The sequence below is a fragment of the Martes martes genome (assembly GCF_963455335.1).
Source record: "Martes martes genome assembly, chromosome: 12".
Taxonomy (NCBI): Eukaryota; Metazoa; Chordata; class Mammalia; order Carnivora; family Mustelidae; genus Martes; species Martes martes.
In genome coordinates, this window is record NC_137900.1 from 25,706,563 (window position 1) to 25,728,469 (window position 21,907).

The following is a 21,907-nucleotide window of genomic DNA, read 5'->3' on the forward strand; positions in this document are numbered from 1 at the left end:
CTAGCACATGATAAGCTATCAATAATTTCATGAACATTCAGGAAATGGAAAAGAAACTAAATAATATTAAAAGAGAATGCCCAAGAAATCAATTTAATGGAAAAGAAACCCCAATGATCACTGATTGTGTTTTCTCTCCCTTACTAGATAAAGCTTTCCTGGATGAAACTAAAGTATCAGCGTAGAGGTGATAGATTAAGCCATAGAAGTCGATGTATCAGTCAAGGAAAAAGAATTCAGGGAGAAAAACAGAGCAATGCTTACAGTATCCCAGAGACTATTCAACTCAAAAGAGGATGATCAATGATGTTTTCTATGTGCCCAGGTGATTTTAAATCAAGATATCCCAGTAGAAAATGGCATACCTGTTCAGCGTTTACTATGTGCCAGGCACTGTGCTAGATGCTAGATAATGTACTAAATGGATGATTTGCAGGCATTAAAAGCAGATGATACACTGTGCTTTGGTAATTCAGTTCATAAACTACTTGGGTAAATCAGTTATAAATGAAACCATTCAAGTTCTGTCTAGCTTGTTCATATAGGACAACATTAGAAATTTGATTTTGTTCACTAGAGTTGAAAACTATGGCACCATGGAATACAAGCAAATATATTTAATGAATTAATTAGGTTCTAATGGCACTTATTCTTAAAGGTAACATCAGGAAAAAAAAACAAAAAACCCTTTGTATTTTAATGAATCATATTTGTATTTCACTGACTATACTAAAAACAAAGTCAATCCCATATACTACTATTTATTTTAGCTATTGATGAAATCCATGACAAATCTCTCATTCATTCCTCCCCCACTTTAACATTCTTTCTTTTCTCAGTGTGTCATATTTCTGTCCACAAGACAGACTGTTCTTTAAACAAGTATTTCAGTACAGATTTTGCTCCTTCTTCCTGGAATGCCTCTCAACAAATTTATAGCAAAGTTATCTACCCCCCCTAAAACTACCTCATGCAAGTTTTCTCAATTTCCAAACAATATGCTATCATACTCTAATATGTGTGGTAATTACTTTTGCTGTTGTCTTTACACCTCCCCCACTTCTACTTCTCCTGAGCATAAGCTACTTAAACAATCCATCCAGTTAATTAATAATACTTTCACATTGTTTCTGAAATTTAAAAAATCAAACATATTAATGGAAGAGTAAATTAATTTTATTGACTGATGAAAAACTAAAGTGATAAGAAGTATGGATAGTAAACAATAATCATTGAGTTCTGCTGGAATTCTATTTTTCTTCTTTTCACTTTAAGCCAAAAGGACATAAAATTATAGACTGTCTGTTAGTGAGCTAATCATTTTAAAGTTTCTTCAACAAAAACTGCATAGTTAAGCAGTTGCACAGCATTAAATATATACATTTTGCAAAACCCTGAAAGTTTTAATTTTTGTGTTGACCTCAAAGGCTAATGGAATCACCTACACTGGTCGGATTCAGAGTTTCTTTTCCCTTTTCTGCCACCCTGTAAAGAAAAATAGGGCAAATTATTTAGGAAGTATCATTTTGGGGGCATTTTCATTTTAAGAATAAATGAGACCAAAGGCATTTTCAGTATGAGAAAGAAGCAATTTTTTGAGTTTGTTGCAAATCTGAATGTGCATACCACTGAATTATTTTTACAAGGTTTTTTTTAATTATGTTGTTAGCCACTGTATAGTACATCATTAGTTTTTGATATAGTGTTCAATGATTCATTAGTTGTGTATAACACCCAGTGCTCACCACAACACATGCCCCCCTTTCTACAAATGGTTAAAGCATGTTGTATGAAGCAGTTACTTCTACTTGAATTAGTTTAGACTTAGTAAGGTCACCGATATTTTATTTTTTGGAGCTCATTTGGACTGTCTCAGGTTTTTAAAAATATGTAACTTTTGATCAATACTAAAATAAATAATTTGCTTCATATAATCAGCAAATTTGCTAATTCAGTTCATTACCTTTTAAAATAACTCAATTTCTAATCCAAGTTAGTTTTGTTCATATTAGATAGAATTAGAAATCTGATTTTGTTCATCAGTGGGTTGAAAAGTAGGTTATACTTTTCATATTGCTCAGTGACATTTATGAATCTGTATTTAATTTGCTCCAAATGAAACTCCAACCTATGAGGTAGGAGCTTAAAAGATAAGAAGTATTTTACATTTATTATTTTTAACATAACATTTTCTGACTGATTTAAAAAGCAAATACTCATTGTAGAAATACAGAAAGTACCAAGATACAAAAAAGAAAATTAAAATCATCCTTACCCACTCTACCCCCCATTTTACCATAAGTAATGGTTTGATGTATTTTTTCCTTACAATAACTTTATAGTTTTCTCCTCTATTTTAATAAATTATGGCAACAATACCCAAACTTAGTTGATCAATAGAATCACCTTAAAGGTAATATTTTTCAAATTCTGATGTCTAGATTTTGTCCCAGATCTATTTATTTATAAATACCAGAAGTGAGCTGAACAATCTGTAATTCAAAAGGCTCCCAAGTGATTCTTGGTCACTTTCATGGTCAGCCAAGTCTGGGAACTAGCACTTGTCTGTGGAAGTGCATTTCTTAAAGTGGTGGTGGTTCTGTCAGGGCACATGGAATCCAGACCCATTTACTAGTGTTGGCAGCTACTCTTTGTTGCTTTCATCCTTGTTCTGCCTTTAACTTCCCTCTTGGTGGTCACAAATATTTCTACACCAACATTTTTTATTAAAAAAATCAAGTATAAGAATGCCCTTATTCATTCCTGACCGCATTAAAGTTTTGCGCAGGTTCATTCAGAGGGGGAAAAAAAAAAAAGCAGAAGAGAGTATATGGGACTTGAGATGTGTAATGCAATGTATTAAAAACAAAATTTATTTCCTGTAGCAGGAAAACACAAATATATTTACTAAAAACTCTCCTACAAAGTAGATAGCCACTATGAGAAGGACCAGTGTTACACAGCTTAAAACTCTTACCTTGTTTTTCAACAAGATTAAAACAAAAACAAAACAGAACAAAAAACCCTGCACAAAATTCAAGGATCCTTTTTGAAGTCTCCCAGGCAAAGAGAATTCTCCTTCCTAGACTGATGAGAGGTCAAACCTCGGACTGCCCAAATTTCTATGTTCTCCAGGCCAACAGTGGTGGCTTTCAAACCTTTTTGATTATGACTCCCCACATTAATTAACACATTTTTATATCATGACTTAGACACATATACATACATAAAAATATATGTGTGTGTGTATACACACATATACATATACTGAAACAAATAACTGATTTTTTTTTTACTGCTTTGTCCAGAAAAAAATGCTGAATGCCAGCGTGTAAATGCAGAAGAAATAATAGAATTAGAAAAAGTTTCTATTTTGCAACCACCAAAATAATGACTGATACAAATATCATCAATGGATGCTAAAACCACTGGGTAAAAAGAAAAGGATATTCACACAATCTCAAAGTATCACTTCACATATTTATTAATTATAAAGGAGAAAAGATATCTTTACAATGGAGATATCTTTACAATGGAGATATCAACTGCTGTACCCAAGTGATCAAATTTATATAGTAGGACAAATGTTATTTATGTACCTTCCCCCAATACGATTCACTGACACATATGCCACATCATACCAAGGATTTTACTTTAGTTATTGCTATATATACCAATATTTAGAAAAACTCTAACATTTTCTAAAGTGTAAATTATATGGCCAATAATAACAAAATTATTAATATGTTTGGCAAACAGATTTTGGACTGAATGAAATAGTGCTTTATTCTCACACAGTATCTATTCTAAAGGTATTACTTGTGATGAGAACACTTTCAAAATTATAAAAGCATACCTGGTATTTGGCTAGTTCTGCTTGTAATACTTTCACTTTAGATCTTTCCTGTTCTAATGCAGCATGAAGTGAAGTCACCTAAAACCAAATATTGAATTTAAAAGACTTTGTCTCTTTAGGCAAATACTGTTAATTCTTAACTTTTACTCGCAATGGTGAATTTGACTCAGAGAACCACCTCCCAACCACCAAGCACACACACAATTTCAGTTAGGCATTTTACTCATTTACATATAAAAGACAGATATGAGAAACTCACTATTCTAAGAGAAAATGCAGAGTAAGGATGGGAAGGGAAGAAAGTCAAATCCATGAATAGGGTAAGTTCTAGCTGCCCTTTTTATCTCTATATTAGTCTGCATCAACTAATATACAACCTTATCTTCCCTTAGGCTTTAGGACATAACTACCTCCCTCAGCACAGTAAAAAGAACCTTAATTCATTTGCTATTACATGATAATAAGGAAGTATAATTTGTTTCACTTTATCACAGTGCTGATGGGATATATTTTTGTTTAATCGAGTTTCATAATTTAGGACTAAAGAGAAATAGCTTAAGAAAACCAGTCCTGTATATTTCACAGTTTTTCTTACCTGTATAGTTAGCTCATTCTTGATACTTTGTGATTCATCAACTTGCAGAAGTATTTCTGCTTTATCTTTCACTGACAAGAAAGGAAAAACAGCAGTGTTATCTCTTCAATCACTCAAATATTTGAACAATACTTTAGTGAACCAAGACAGCAGTGCAGTTGGGCGAAGACTAACTGTCCTTATACAGAATGGATGTATTTCTTAATTCTATATAGCTCTTATTTTTTTTCCACTGGTAAATTCTGATCATTATTACTACAGCAGTTTTTCTTGAAAATTTTACATTTTCTGTGGTGTTAAAATATTAATTGTATAGATATCTTGAAAGATACATTTTTTCCAGCTATTCTAAAGAGGACAAGGACATAACCAATTTCCCATAGGGATGAAGCAAATATCTTGACTACTCTTAAAACAAAACTTTAAAAACAAGGTAGAATGTTTTTCTTTCGTTTTGTTAAATTGTCAGGGTGAGCAGTACTGTAAGGCCTACAAAAAATGATTTTAACTGACTGTTCATACCAATAAAGCACTGTCAAGTAAATGTAGCTCATATGATCATAACTGATTACATACACCTGTGGTCCTTTGTCTAGAGGTTTTCCCTCTTTGGGGAAGCAAGAGATCTATCTACATTTCAACCCCTAGGTTTCCTAGGCTTCAAAGATCTCTACATGGCTAACAACTCCTTTGATCCACGGTAATGGTTATAATGCATGAAAAACTAACTCCTCAACTTTGAAAAAAACTAGGAGAGACTGAAGAGGTAAAACTATAATTAGTGAAGGAGGAAAAGATCAAATACATGAGTATGGTTATCACCACAGCTCTACCAATATAACACTGTAATTCAAATTTATCTGTCATAGTTTAATGCAGTAAGGTGAGACAGTGCATCAAGAATCAAATCACAGTCTCTCAAGGTTCAACTTGGTAACTTTTACATCCCCCCTTCCCAGAATTAGGCATACTCACTGAGAACAAGTGATTTTTAATAATTATGTAACATTTCAATTATAGTCAGTTTTCTAGTATTATGCTTGTTTTGAAAACACAAATTTGTTTCATTGAGATTGCTGTATTACGGAAAAACCTGAACAGAACATGAATTTTGCATTTGCTTAGGGATAATTTCACAAATACAGAAAACAGCACCCATGCACACACCTCAAATATCGACCAGCTATCTCTGTCCACTGTTACCAACCACACCAACTTTCCACTCTTCCATTGCTTCACAGTAACACACTACCTGCGGACCCTCTGAGGCCTATTTCCACAAGCAAACGAAAGGCAGCCTTTCCGGTAAAGTGCCATATTTATTATAGTATTTGTGTTTAATCACTTTAACATGTATAAAACTGTGTTACTGTTTTTATTAGGTTCCCAACTTTTTTTTTAATGTGTCTCTGATGACTTTTTTTTTCCTTTTGAGTGTTGCACCCTCCTAACCCCTTTCCCCATAAACTGTGTGGTTTTAACTGCATGCTTTTGCAGAGATGGGTGATGTATGTGTTACGTTATAAGGGAGCTGACTGTATTCACACTCACGTTATCAATGCTAGCGTATGTGTGCTCTAATGTACTGTATTTTTCATGTAATGGTTCTATATAAAATTCTTCCACTTGGGTTTTTTTTTTAATTTAAATTCAATTAGCCAACATGTAGTACATCATTAGTTTTTGATGTAGTGTTCAATGACTCATTTGTTGTGTATAACACCCAGTGATCATCATACCACATGCCCTCCTTAATGCCCATCACTGATCTATTTGTATTTTTTTTAAAGTAATCTCTACACCCAACATGGGAACTCATGACCCCAAAATCAAGAGTTGCATGCTTTACCAACTGAGCCAGGCTGGCATCCCTACTTGGATTTTTTTAATAGTATACAGTATGGACAACACTGATGTTATTTACTGGTAGCCATTTTAATGTATTTTTGACAGAAAGCTTTTATCGGTTAACTTTCTAACTTTTCACAAATGCTTCCCTAAATAGGAATATTACTTTGTTTTTACATATTTAAAAAATCATGCATCCAATGTCCAATGAACCCCTAATTTCTTCAATTAGAAATAGAGCTTGTAAACAATTTTTTTCATAATTTTGTTCATTAAATGATCCACATGGAAATCTGAAACATGCACAGATCTAAATTAATCTCAGAATGTTGATATCTAATTGTCCAAATAATACCTTTCTCCATTATTCTTTAACTTCTATTTTATCATAGTTAAGCTATATAAGTTACATTATAAAAAAATAGTAAAGTTATTAAACAGTAAGTTCGAATCTATTTCAACACCATATATTCTTTTCAGCTGAACATGATTCTTGGTTTTTACTCATATGTTTTGATAACTGTTTTTTAATATAGTTAAAATTTTTATTGAACAATTCCACTCCCAGTATCTTCAATTTTTGGTATCTTGTTTATTCTGATTCAAGATGAGTTTCACAATTTCTTGAACACTATACAGTACTCACAAGAGATCTATTTGGTATATCACTGACACTTATTAACAGGGGCTTCATACAACATCTACTTTACTACATGTGATTATCTCTAATCATTTTTTATTGATTTCCTTAGCTTCCTGCTGGTGAAATACTGCCAAAGTTTAGAGTGGCTGCAAAAGTATAAAGAGTTGGGAAGGGGCACGTGGGTGCCTCAGCTCGGTTAAGTGTCCAATTCTTGGTTTTGGCTCAGGTCATGATCTCAGGGTTGTGAGATTGAGCCCTATATTGGCTCTGTGCTCAGCACAGAATCTGCTTGTCCTTCTCCCTCTGCTCTTCCCCCTGCTCCTGTGCACACACACATACACACTCTCTCTCCCACTCTAAAATAAACAAATGAAATTTTTTTTAAAAAACTGGGGGGAAGGGAAGAAGGAAAATTTAAAATGATGAAAGGCATTCTTCCCCTAATAATTAAGAAGAGAATCTTAAGCAAGGTCTATTCTTGTTTTCCTGCTGAATGTAGTCCAATACTTTATGAAAATTGAAATTTCAAGCTTTCTCTTACCCGAATAGTTGGAAACTTGTGTTATACTAAGGTGCTGTAACACTAAGGTGCTGTAAGACCAAGTTGTAATAGTAAAATTATCAGCAACAATTCAATCTGAATCCCTCTAGGAAATTTTTTTATTTTATTGAGTTAATCATATATTTTGAAAAATCATCTTCAAATTTTTTTAAGGTTACTTTTAATTCCAAAAACAGACAAATCACTTACTTTCACCTTCCTGAAGCATTTTCAATAACTGTGCATTTCTTGCTTTTACTTCTTTATACTTTGCCTAATAGTCAAAGAAAAAAGATTAAATTTTTTAAAGTAAATGATGTAATTAATGACTTATTCTGAATTTATGGAGCTATGAATCTAGGCTTTCTGAAAGACAGAAACTACTTTTGAAAGATATAGGATGGAGGAAAATGTATTCAGTACTATCTCCTTCTAAATTAATTTCATGGTATAATAATGAAAATTAATACTATAAGTGGTTGAAGAATAAAGAAGAAAGAGATAAAACTGGAGAAAATTCAGGATAATACTAAATTTTCTTGAAGTTCTTTTTTTCCCCTTAAACAAAAACCCATACAATATAAAATAATTAGATGAAAACAAAGAAAGATGATTCATAGCTCTAGATCAAAACTGTCCAGCAGTTCTATATTAGAACTTTCTGCATCTGTTCTATATCTGCCATTTTCCAATATGTGGCTACTAACTACTGAGAGTGCCTAAGCACACACACACAGTACTTACAGAACTGTACAGCACAGTACTATGTCTCATTTAAGGCTTTATTAATCTCTCATTATTTCATTAGCTATATGTTGTTAAAGTAACTTTTTGCTGATATGAATTAATAATTTACTGGAATATCTTTCAATTTCTTTATCCAAATGATTCAGTTTCTTCTGATATATAGATGACAAAATTATACACTTACAAACAAGACGAAATACCTTCTCACATTAACATCTTTTTTCCAAGGAATTTTCCCCCTACGATACCCTTATTCAACATATCTTAAACAGATTTATTTATAAATATTTAATATATTAATACATTGGAGAAAACAATACATTAACTACATTGTGGAAAAACAAAAGATCAGAGAAAGAAAGCAGATCAGTATAAGAAACTTGTCATTTCTTCTCTTAACACATATGTACATAAGTCAGAAGTTACTGATTCCAAAATCTTTCTTGTAAAACATATTTAATGTATTTTACATCAAAGGCCAGTAAAGATGGCTTTTACTAAACATTATCCAGTAAATTACTAATAATAAACCAGTAATGACATTCATAATGTTGCAGACAATACCCTGAACAGAAGTAAACACCACAGTAAATACAAAGGGAACAGAACTTCTGAGCAGCTTAGGAATGAGTGAGGGAGGTAAGTCAGACAGACACATAAAAATATGAAGGGGAAAAACATACATAGTTAACTACAAGTATATTCACTATGAATATTTAACCACTGTGACTATGAAACTTTCTAAGAAATTCTCTATCAGGGCCTCAATCAATGTTAATATCTTGCCAAACTCTATATCCAGCTCAAGCCTTTTGTCCAAGGTACACATCAGTGTCCCCAGAGACCTCTCATAGCAGACTTCAGGTCTAAAATCAGCTCATAAAGCAAAAATTGCAAATGATCAAAATCACCTATGAAAAATCCTAGGTTGTCTGTAAAAATAGCATACATAGTTTTATATATACAACCAGAATAGCAAATTTATCTATAAAAACAAAACATACTAATGTCATGCATTTTATAAGAACATAAATGAAATATACAAGACCCTTAATAGTATTTTTAACTTCATGAAAAAAGAGAGCACTTAAGTTAAATGATACATTGTGACTTTAGCTGCGTTCTGAACATCTATGCCTACATCTATAGCCCTTTCAAACTTGGCATATACAAAATGGGATATTAGTCCCCTCTGCCCAAATCTGTTCGAAATGTGCTCTTCCTCTCACACTCCACAGCTGTTCATTGCTTTACTACAGTGTCTTCACTCCAGGCCTCATGCATATTTGTATATATATCTTATATATATCTTATGAATATATTTATATACATCTTATAATATATTTCAGCCAAATTATTAGGTAAGAATTGAAGTATATATTCATTTAGCACCAATCCAATGGTTCTCATTGTGGTTGTTTTTTTCCTGCCTACAATTTATGAAGCTTTAGGTTTATTTATTTAATTCTATTTTCTTCATCATGAGAAGAGTACTCTTTAATCTCCATCACCTATTTCTCTCCATCCCTCCTCCCACTTCCCCTCTGGTAACCATCAGTTTTTTCTCTATAGTTAAGAGTCTGTGTCTTGGTTTGCCTCTCTTTTTTTCCCCTTTTGTTTTGTTTTGTTTCTTAAATTCCACGTACGAGTGAAATCATATGGTGTTTGTCTTTCTCTAACTTATTTCACTTAGCGGTATATGCTCTACATCCATTGTTGTTGCAAATGGCAAGATTTCATTCTTTTTATGGCTGAATAAGATTCCATCTTTCTCTCTCTCTCTCTCTCTCTCTCTCACACACACACACACACACACACACACACACACACGCATGCCGCATCTTCTTTATCTTTGTTGTGCCCAACAAAAGAAAAGGAAAATATAAATCACAAAGAAAAAGCTAAGGGAGATGGGTGGATATAGTCCAAAAAGGCTTTAGCAGGGATGATTCCTAAAGGCATGTGTAGCAGAGAAAGGAAAATATCATCAGAGCTGGGACTTGATTTATCATTTTTTTCACTATTACATTTTGTGGGGCCCAGAAAAGTACTTGACACATTATAGGCACTCAATAAATAACTGTTGGGTGAATAAATATTAATCAAAAAAAGAATGACACTTGAGATGAATTAGAGATTTTTTGAAAAGCCTAAGAAGTGCGTAGAAGAGTAACATGTAGGTTTTGGTTTTAAAAAATTGTATAAATAACAAGTGTTGGCGAGGATGTAGAGAAATTGGAACCTTTGTGCATTGATCATGGGAATGTGAAATGGTGCAGGTGCTATGGAAAACAGTCTGGCAGTTTTTCTAAAAGTTAAACACAGAAGTACTATATGATCCAGCAATCCCACTTTTAGGTATATACCCCAAAGAACTGAAAGCAGGGACTCAGATACTTGTATACTAATGTTCATGGCAGGATTGTTCACAATAGTCAAATGGTGGAAACAATGCAAGTGTCCATAAACAGAACAAATTGTAGCATATATATACAATGGACTATTATTCAGCCATAAAAAGAATGGAATTCTGATACATGCAAAAACATGGATGAAACTTGAAAACATTATGCTAAGTGAAATAAGTCAGACACACAAAGACAAATATATGATTCCACTTACATGAGGTATCTAGAATAAAGCAAATTCACTGGGATTAGAGGTCATGGGGGCTGAAAGAAAAGGAAAATGGGGAGCCATTTAATGGTACAGAATTTGGGATGATGAAAAAGTTCGGGAAATAAATAGTGGTGATAACTACACAACACTGTGAAGATAATTAATGCCAATGAATTATACACCTAAAAATGGTTAAAATGGCAAGTTTAATGTTATATGCATATCCACATGATTGAAAAATCATATTGCCATTCAGATTTTATATTAGTGAGAGTTTAAAAACCTAAACTGCAGAAATATTTTCTATTAATCAAATATTATACCAATTAACATATAGGAAAAACAGAAAAGTGTGATTTTATAGAATTAGTTTATAGCAGTAAATAATTACAAACCTCCCATTGAGTGATCACATTTTTCAGCTTCTGGATTTCAGCGTCCTTCCTTTCAAGTTCCAACTTTAGTCTTTCAATTCTCCCATCTTTCAGAACTACTTCCTGTGGGAGAAAAACACTATTTTAGAACTAAGACAGTTCTGGGGCACCTGGCTGGCTCAGTCAGTAGAGCATGTGACTCTTGATCTCAGGGTTTTCAGTTTGAGCCTCACTTTTGGTATAGAGATTACTTAAAAAAATAGTATCTTAAGAAAAAAAAGAAAAAACTAAGATAGTTTTTGAAATTAGTTTTCGGAATAGTTTTGGAAAACCAATTCTGGTTTACAATATTCCTCTGTGGAAAGTTTAACAGGAAAACAATTCTGATTTTCCTGATTTCAATTCATTTTCTAGAGCAACCTCAAACTGCTGACTACATTTCTACTTCTACTCAAATATATAATTGTAATTATTACAGTGAAAGCAAATAAGATATTTATGATTAATCTCAAACTATAAACATAACAGAATAATATCAAAGCTTCAAAATATTTCTATACTGGAATAAACATTATAAGTACTCTGTTACAAGTTGTTATAAGTCTATCTTTAGAACCCAAAAGAATTTAAAACTTATGAGAAATAATAAATAGTAGCAAGTTTTTATAATTATAATTATAAAAAGTAAATAACAAAAAACAAACCACAAAATTAAGAACTTTTCCCTAAATCAGCAATTAGCAGATAGAAAATATAACTAGAAAAACCATTCCCCCCAAGTTGCTATAAAAAAATCCCTAAAAATATAATTCAGAAAGGTTTAGGATCTATAAAGAAATTTGTAACATATTGAAAAGGACATGGAACAAAGTATGTTTGTAGATGGGAAGACTAAATATTACTTTGTAAATTTAATAAAATTTCAATTGAAATTCCAGTCAAAACTTCATCTGGGAGAACGCAGGATAGAAACAAAAAGTTAAAGCAATGAAGGAGAATTTGCCTACCAAATAACTGTACACCAAACAGCAAAAATAGCTACAATAGTATGGTCAGGGCACTTGAGTTGACAGAGCAGTGTACCAGAAAACAAAGTCCAGAAAGAGATTTAAGATATAAGAATTTATTGTAATATAATTATGGTATTTTAAAGAAGTGAGAAAAGGCTGAATTACAGAATAAATGTAGGTTATAGGATAAGTGGCTAACAGGGGGAAAAAATCAAGTTAAATAAATCCTTGCCATCTTGTACCACATACCCAGACAAATTTAAATGCAAAAAAAATCATTCCGAAGTCAAGTAAGAGTATAAATTGGTTCTATTTATCTAATGAGTGATGTGGCAACATTAACTTATTCTGAAGATACTCTCTGAGCACCTAACTACTAGGTATTGCATGTACTGTGGTGAAGAGAACTGAAAAGACACTCGCTCTCATGGGACTTGTCTGGGAGAGGAGGCAGATATAAACATAAATGCTGCGATTAGAAAGCAAGGTTTAAGCTATGAAGAATAGAAGCATGAAGAAAAGCTAGCTCTCTCTGATGTAGTGACACTTAAAATGAACTTTGAGTGATGGGAAGGAACTGGCTAAGCAAAAAGTGAAGGTAAGAGATTTCCAAGTAAAAAGAACAGTATGTTTAAACGCCCCAAGGCAGGAAGGAGCCTAGAGAATTGGAAGAAAAAGAGGCCAATACGGTTGGAGTTTAGGGAGGGGGTAGATAGGACAGAGGACTCATCTTGGAGGGTCTTGTGAAATCATGAAGGAATTTGAGCAGACTATCAGCTTTCTATTCATGTTACATTTATGTTTTTAAGGGATCACTTTGGTTGCTGTGGAAAATGCATCAGAGTTGATAAAAGAGGTGGAAACCCCGGGGCGCCTGGGTGGCTCAGATGGTTGGGCAGCTGCCTTCGGCTCAGGTCATGATCCCGGCGTCCTGGGATCGAGGCCGGCATCGGGCTCCTTGCTCGGCAGGGAGCCTGCTTCTCCCTCTGCCTGCCACTCTGTCTGCCTGTGCTCGCACGTGCTCACTCTCTCTCTCTCTCTCTCTCTGACAAAAAAATAAATAAAATCTTAAAAAAAAAAAGAGGTGGAAACCCCTTTAATTGCTACTGTAAGCCCCGTCAGTGAAGATTATGCTGAGATCAGAAGCAGTTTAGATGGAAAGAAGTGTATCTTGTGAGAAATTATTTGGGAGCAGAATCTACAGTATTTTATTAGCAGTTGAATGTGGCAGGTGAGGATGATCACTTCAAGATTCTAGTTTAAGGGATAAGGAGGGGGTGGATCCAGATTAGAAAAATATATAATATTAGGCCCAAGAATTTCACTACTAGGAATTTACCTTAAATAGATAAGTGAGGTGGGGGCGGATATCTATTTGTGTTCACTGCAGATGTATTACAAAAAACTAGGCATCAATTTAAATGGCCAACAATAGGATATATACTAAACATATGGTAAATTTATAAAACTGAAAACTCTGAAATCACTAAAAATGATATAGAACTATAAACTATATTCACATGGTCTCAATATTATGACACTATATGCAAAGAAAAAAGTCTGGAAGGACATACATTAAAAATTTACTAACTCTTAGGAGATTTATTTTTGCAAGATTATGGAAATTTCACCTTATTGTTTAAAAAATTCCTTTGATCAAAATTGTTTTATACTGAGTATAGAATCACCGAGTAATATAAAATACTATTCTAATTTTGAAAAAATTAGAAACACATAAGTATTAAAATAAAATCTACATGAATAAGAATATCTATCATCTTTGAGTAGGAAAGCCCTTCTGAACATAATACCAAATGAAGGAAACTAAAAGGAAAAGCCAATATATTTAACTTGAAGAAAAATCTCCAAAAGTACTAAAACAAAATCTAAAGATAAATGAGACCCTTACGGTTTGCCTCCCTCTGGAAAAAACAGTCACAACCATATGAAAGGCATATAACCAATAAACATTAGGTATACAATCTCAGTAGTAAACAAAGAAATGTTACAACAAACTGGTACATTTAAAATATTTTTTTCTCATTGTGGGGTAGTGGAAAGCAATTTAGTTATTAAAAAACTCAACCACTTCATATTATAAGAATTATTACTTAATAACTCAAAATGCTCACCATCTTTAACTAAAAAGTGGTCCATTTAACAGTTTCTACATTATTAGAGGGGGGGAAAAGTATATATCCAAAGAAAAGTAGGACCAAAACAAACTATTAATAGTTTTCTCCAAGTGAATAAATTTAAGGTCATTTTTTCCCACTGCATCTACAAACAGGGGACAGTATCTACCAACTTCATAGTTAACTGTGCAAATTAAATGAAATAACCATTTTAAGTACTTAACATAGTATCTGGCAAATATGTAGTAAAACCCTCAAAGATTAACTTTTGCCATTATCATTTCTCTACTTATCAATAGTTTCCAAGATTTCTTTAACAGAGATTACTTTCTGGGATGCCTGGGTGGCTCAGTTGGTTAAGTTTCTGTGTTCAGCTCAGGTCATGATCCCAGGGTCCTGGGATTGAGTCTTGCCTGAGGCTCCTTGCTCAGTAGGGAGCCTGCTTCTCCCTCTGCCTCCTGCTCCCCCTGCTTGTGCTCCCTCTGACAAATAAATAAAATCTTAAAAGAAAAAAGAGATGACTTTCTAGGGGCGCCTGGGTAGCTCAGTTGGTTAAGCATCCAATTCTTGGTTTCGGCTCAGGTCATGATCTCAGGGTCCTGGGACTGAGCCCTGGGTCAGGCTGTGCGCGCAGTGGAGAGTCTGCTGGAGATTTTCTCTTTCCCTCTCCCTCTGTCCCTCACCACTGCTTGCACACTCTCTCTTTTAAAAATAAATAAATCGGGCGCCTGGGTGGCTCAGTGGGTTAAGCCTCTGCCTTCGGCTCAGGTCATGATCTCAGGGACCTGGGATCGAGTCCCACATTAGGCTCTCTGCTCGGCAGGGAGCCTGCTTCCTCCTCTCTCTCTCTCTGCCTGCCTCTCTGCCTACTTGCAATCTCTGTCAAATAAAATAAATAAAATGTTTAAAAAAAAATAAAAGTAAATAAATCTTAAAAAAAATAAAGATCACTTTTTAAAAACAGAAAACCATATTGTTCAAATGTGCATTCATATTTTTATTAACATATAATTTATTATTTGTTTCAGGGGTACAGGTCTGTGAATCATCAGTCCTACACATTTCACAGCACTCACCATATCACATACCCTCCCCAATAGCCATCACAGCCACCCTGTCCCCTGCCCCAGCAGTCCCTAGTTTGTTTCCTGAGATTGAGTCTCTTCTGGTTTGTCTCTCTCCCTGGTCCCATCCTTTTTCATGTGCATTCATTGCTATTAAATCTTATATGTCAATTAATAAATTTTAGAAATACTTTCTAAGTAGAAAATGTTATACACTAAAATGAGGATACAAGGATGTACAAGATAAAGTTCATGTCCACAAAGGATTTGTAATCTGTTAAGAATGATAATAAAAATGTACTGTGTGAGGGGTGCCTGAGTGGCTCAGTGGGTTAAAGCCTCTGCCTTCAGCTCAGGTCATGGTCCCAGGGTCCTGGGATCGAGCCCCGCATCGGGCTCTCTGCTCGGCGGGGAGCCTGCTTCCTCCTCTCTCTCTGTCTGCCTACTTGTGATCTCTGTCTGTCAAATAAATAAATAAAATCTTTAAAAAAAAAAATGTACTGTGTGAAATGTGCCATAAGAAAAACAAAATGCTGTGAGGTAAAAAAAAGAAGGAAAGATCACATCCAGATTTTCTGTTTTTGTTGTGTGGAGTGGAGCAGTGAGAGAAAGCTTCAGGGAGATGACAAGTGACATGAATCTTGAGCAAAGCCAGGGAGGATCGAGCATTCTGTAATAGGTGTGCTTTGCTCTAGCTAGGGGAAAATCTGGGAAAGAATATGGCTGAAGTTTAATTAGGTTGAAACTATACCATAGAACAATAATTTTATACTTATTTGACAGTGATCCACACTAAGGAATGTTTTAGATCATGACCCAGGATACACACAGGTCGGTGCATGAATATGTACTTATGTGTGTATGCTGTGTTATGTATACATATACACACAGAAACAAATTTTGTAAAATATGAATAGATATCATATACTCTTGGTATTTTTCCTTTTTTTCCCCCTATTATCTACTGTATTTTTCTACTGCCTATCTATAAACCTACTAAATTGATTTCTGGATGGGTTAAATGAGGGGGAAGTCTCAGTTTGAAAAGCACAGCCTGAGGACTTCACATATCAGGGCAAGGATACTATATTTGATTCACCAGACACTGAAGTTTAAGGACTTGGTGGGGCATGGTAGAAGTCATGCTTTTTAAAAAGTCATTTGGTAGCACTGTAGAAGAGAAATTACTCCTAGCATTAGAAGGCAAGAGGCAGAAAGAGTTGTTAAAAATTACTGAAATAATACCAGTAAGAGATGAGAACCTAAATTAGAAAAGTGCTCATGAAAATGGAAGAGAAGATAGATTTGAAAAATAGTTCATCAATTAAAAACTCCCAGACCTTGAAAAACAGAGAAGTGAAAAAGGAAGTTTAGAGTCTGGATATCTGGTTAAAATGACAGAACAAAGAAACAAAAATGATGGAAGTCAAGCCAAATGCTTAGTTTGGAGTAAATGATGGACATGAGTTTGGACACAGTGAGTATAGGGATCAACAGAGCAAAAGAGCAAGATACACAAAGACAATTAATAAAACAGCTCTGAAGTCCATAAGATGAGCAGTGGATGATCTACCCAATGCTGGTAAACTTGTGGACAATGTAGTAAGCTCATAGCCTGCTTCTAGAAGACAATGTTGATAAGAAGATGTTTATACCCTTTGATTCAATTACTATCTTTTTTTCTTTTACTTTTTCTTTTTGTTTTCTTTAAAAAAAATTTTTTTTAATTTCTTTTCAGTGTTCCAGAACTCATTGTTTATCCACCACACCCAGTGCTCCATGTAATACGTTCCCTCCATAATACCCACCACCAGGCTCATTCAACTTCCCACCCCCTTCCCCTCCAAAACCCTCAATTACTATCTTTTAAGAATTTTTTCAAGGAGCACATGGGAGCTCAGTCAGTTAAGTGTCTGATGTTTGATTTTTGCTCAGGTGATGATCTTGGGTCGTGGGACTGAGCCCCATGTCAGGCTCTACACTCAGTGGGGAGTTTGCTTGAGATTCTCTTTCCCCTGTCCCTCTGCCCCTCCCCCCACTCATGCACACTACCCCCCAACAAAATAAATAAATAAATCTTTTAAAAAATTTTATTTCAAGGAGGGGTACCTGGCTGGCTCAGTGGGTAGAGCATGTAACTCTTGATCTTGGGGTTATGGGTTCAAGCCCTATATTGGGTAAAAATCACTTAAAAATATAAAATCTTTTTTTTAATTAAAAATATAAAATCTTAAATTGGGGATGCCTGAGTGGCTCAGTCAGTTAAGTGTTTGTCTTCAGCTCAGGTTATGATCTCAAGGTCGTGGGATCAAGTCCCACATCGGGCTCCTTGTTCAGTGAGGAATCTTATCCCTCTGCCCCCTGCTTGTGCTCTCTCTCTCTCTGACAAATAAATAAATAAGTCTTTAAGAAAAAAAAAGAATTTGTTTCAAGAAAATAATTCATAAAAAAAATTAAACATAGGAAGATGTCCAATGAATATCAAGTGACCAATTCCATACAACCTAAATATTCAATAATTGAGCAATGAATTACCAAGTGAATTACACTGTATTGATTTGACAATATAATGCATGGTTCATAAAAGGGGTATAAAACTATATTGCTTATTATTATAATTATTTTCAAAATACCTACACACATGTGGCATTTTCCTTCAAAATCAGTATTTAAAAATGAAACCATATGTTAAGAATGGGTGAATTAGAGTTGATTTACTTTGCACCTTTAATTCCTGAGTATATTAATTCCTGAGTATATTAATGTATCGTAAAAGAGGATTTACAGGTGTCTGTGTCCTCAGTTGGTTAAGCAACTGCCTTCGGCTTAGGTCATGATCCTGGAGTCCCAGGATCGAGTCCCACTCGATTTCAAGGAGGGATACCTGGCTGGCTCAGTGGGTAGAGCATCGAGTATATTAATGTATAGTAAAGGATTTATGGGTGTCTGGGTTGCTCAGTTGGTTAAGCAACTGCCTTCAGCTCAGGTCATGATCCTGGAGTCCCAGGATCGAGTCCCACATTGGGCTCCCTGCTCTGCAGGGAGCCTGCTTCTCCAGCTGACCTCTCTCCTCTCATGCTCTCTCTCTCTCATTCTCTCTCTCTCTCTCAAATAAATAAATAAAATCTTTAAAAAAAAATATTTAACCATGGCAAAAAAGAAGAGCTTGCTTTCTTTGAGAAAGGAGTGTAATGGAGAAACGAAGGAGATAAAGAAAGAGAGAAATATTTTGTTAAATGGTCTCAATCTTTTTCTTTTCCCCATTACACTCAATGATACTCTCTGAGAAAATCCTAACTTTTTAATTATGAAAGATTTTGCATATGCAATAGAAATATATAATGACACACTAAGGTAAAAAGAAAATAACCCAATAGGTAGATTAAGAATTTGAACATTACCAAAATTTTGGTATCCCCCATGTGCCTCTTCCCAAATCATATCTCTTTCCCTTCCTACCTGAAGATATCCCCTTTTATGAATTTTGTATTGTCATTTTCTTCTTTTTTTAGTCTTTTACTGCATCTATATAGTATCACTAAATAATACATTAAATTCACTATTTTTAAAAAAATATATAAATGGCATCAAACTATTACTTGGTGACGTTTTTCATTAAATATTCATAAACATTATATTTTTTATATTCATCTATGTTGCTATGTATAACTATAGCTCATTCATTTCTCCTATAGATTTTGTTATTACAAACTACTGAGTTTAGAACATTCCTCTTGAACATGTGTCCAGGATTTAATCTAGGGTAGAATTTCTAGAACATATGGTCTTCCCATCATCTTCAACTTGAAAAGTTAATAACGGTTGCTAGGTTCTGGGGGACAACAAGGGAGAGGCCAGTAAAATGGTCCAAACTTCATCTTCAGCTATAAGATGAATCAGGTCAGAGAATCTAATGCACGCCATAGTGACTATGGTTGATAACACTGCATTGCATAATTGATGTTTTAAGAGGCTAGAACTTAAACATTCTTAAAAAAAAAAAAAAGATAAATATGTGAGATGGTAAATGTGTTTAAATAGATGGGAGAAAACATTTCACAATGTTTATGTATATCAAATTATCATGACATGCATTTTATTTTTTTATGATGTGTATTTTAAGTTATCTTATAATTTTATATCTCAATTATATCTCAATAAAGCTGAAAAAAAAACTGTTGCACCTTTAGCACACAGAAAAATAAAAACTTAATACCAAACTGTTTTCCAAAATGGTTATACTAATTTACACTATACCAGCGGCAGTATGCTACTGTTGTTCTATACCTTTAATAATACTGAGCACTGTCAAATTCTTAACACTAGTCTTCAACTTCATTCAGTTTTTCCTAGGCACTGCAATGAAATTATCATCACATAAAACTTTGTTCTCTGCTCAAAAACCTTCAAAAATTCTTTAGTGTCTACTGACTAAACCATAAATCAGGCCTTTGATCCTCCACAATCTTTTCCAACCTAACTTACCAAACTTACACTATTCTCCTCAAAGGTCCTTCTGTTTTAATTAGGTTGGCTTATACTTCACTGCCTCCATACTCACAGCATTCTAGTTTCTTCTCCCTCACCTGTGCATAATCAAATTCTACTGTTCTGTACATTCCAATTCAAAAGCCATTTTCTCCTAAGAAAGCCATCTCTGATCTCCATTCCTGTGAATTACCATGGCACTTTACCAATATATCTTTTTTGAGACACATCATTTTCTACCTTGTACAAAAATAATTATATATTGAGTACTATGTACAACATACTCCGATAAAAATTTAAAAATTTTAACTACTAAATTGCAACTCCTAACAACAGTACATGAGAGGCAAGTAATTTCTTCCCAATGGAAAAGAGCTGATAAGCTACCAAAGCTGTATCTTGTGTTATTAGGTCTGATTGATTTCAAAGTCTTTGTTTTTGGTTTTGCTTTGGTTTTATTAGATCATTAACATTACTTGACTGAATTTTTATATGCCCAGATTTGTTCTACAAAGGGTTTGAGACACCTATTTGCTGAAATACACAAATATAATTCTTTCTATCCAAAAATAATCTGAGATGGCTTAAAAAAAAAAGATATGGACCACAAAGAGAAGAATCATAGTCAATGAAAAAAGAAGAAGTACATATCCTAACCATAAATGCTAACATTGTTGCATGGACTATACATAATATTTGACAGTCAAGGCAAGACTTCAAAACATTAAATTTAATTCAGTGTTAGAAAGGAAAAAGTTCACAAGTACTTCTTGTACAGGCAAGGATTTCCTGCCACTAAGTTGAAAATAGATTTCCATGTGGAATTATGTTAGTGTTATTTATAAACCCATCTTACTGCTGCATTAGAATAAAAAGGGTCTGACTTCTTTTGTGTCCTATATAACATAACACAGTCGGTGTTTAATTTGTTGAGTGACTGAATTTATCAATCTTAATGAAACAAAGAGATAATGTCTACTGAAGAATAACAGGATGGGAAACAGGCTTTTAGATTTTGGAACAGCCACTGTAGGAATCTGTCAAAGTCAAACTGTACAGACTTGCTGAATCGTTATATTGTACACCTGAAACTAATGTAACATTGTAGGTTTATTACAGTTCAATTTAAAAAAATAGAAAGAAAGGTGAACCAAAGGACTGTTATGTAGAAATGAAGATCTGGCAAAAGTTACATCGCACCGATTTTCAGAACAGAACATTAGCACTGTCTTAAAATATGTATGTATTTTCCAGCAACACCTGGCAGCCCAGGAATTAAATCAGAATAAGGAAAGTGGGCAATACTGCGAAAGCCAGTGCTGTGCACCTACAAGAGAAGAAGAGAAAACGAAGGAGGTAAAGGGAAAGCACTACTGCTGAACACTACTGAAATTGCTCACTACAAATTTCAGGCTGAGAAGTTATTGATGGATTGGAGGTCAATACATGGTAAAGAAAAGTTACAAGCTTAAGAATAAGTTAGACCCAAAAAAGGGGGGTAAATAAAACAGAAGACTAGCAGTTGTGGTGAGAAAAATAAATGCAGACTTATAGGTCTCTATATGATGAGATCTTTACTTTCTTTTTAGTTTTTGAGTAATGTATTTAAAATGTGAATACCATTTTTAGCTTGTGGACAATAGCTTGCAACCCCTGGTCTACAAGTTAAAATTCCAACTTCTTTGTTCCCCTTAAAAAGACCTTCATAATCTAAACCCAAGCTATTTCCCTGGCCCTGTTACCCCAGCCTCACACTCTGTGCATCTCAGTGCAGAACCTTCTATTTCCTGAATATTCAGTCTAAGGCTTGTGCAGCTCTTGGCCTCTGCTCTTGCACTTCGCATAGGGCCCCTCCATTTCTCTGCTTACAGTTTATTCATCATTCAATGTCTATCCCAAATATCAATTCTTCAGATACCTTTCACAATTCACGCAAGGAGGGAGCTAGTGCCTTCTCTATTCAAAACCTCATTTGTACTGTTAATCT

The 21,907-nt window shown here is 34.2% G+C and overlaps 1 protein-coding gene across 4 annotated transcripts in view; it reads right to left on the minus strand.

The window, feature by feature from the left end:
• Window positions 1-1,155: 1,155 nt before the first annotated feature.
• GKAP1 (G kinase anchoring protein 1) overlaps window positions 1,156-21,907 on the minus strand; it is a 75,931-nt gene continuing 55,179 nt past the window's right edge. For 2 of the 4 annotated variants that reach the window (XM_080820713.1, XM_080820712.1), the window contains 5 exons: window positions 11,245-11,346; window positions 7,694-7,757; window positions 4,452-4,522; window positions 3,857-3,934; window positions 1,156-1,485 (listed from right to left, as the gene is read on the minus strand). In XM_080820713.1, coding sequence (XP_080676839.1) covers window positions 1,438-1,485; window positions 3,857-3,934; window positions 4,452-4,522; window positions 7,694-7,757; window positions 11,245-11,346 — 363 coding nt within the window. In that variant the 3' untranslated portion in view covers window positions 1,156-1,437. The remainder of the gene's footprint in view (window positions 1,486-3,856; window positions 3,935-4,451; window positions 4,523-7,693; window positions 7,758-11,244; window positions 11,347-21,907) is intronic. The other 2 variants (XM_080820715.1, XM_080820714.1) reach the window with 1 other exon arrangement.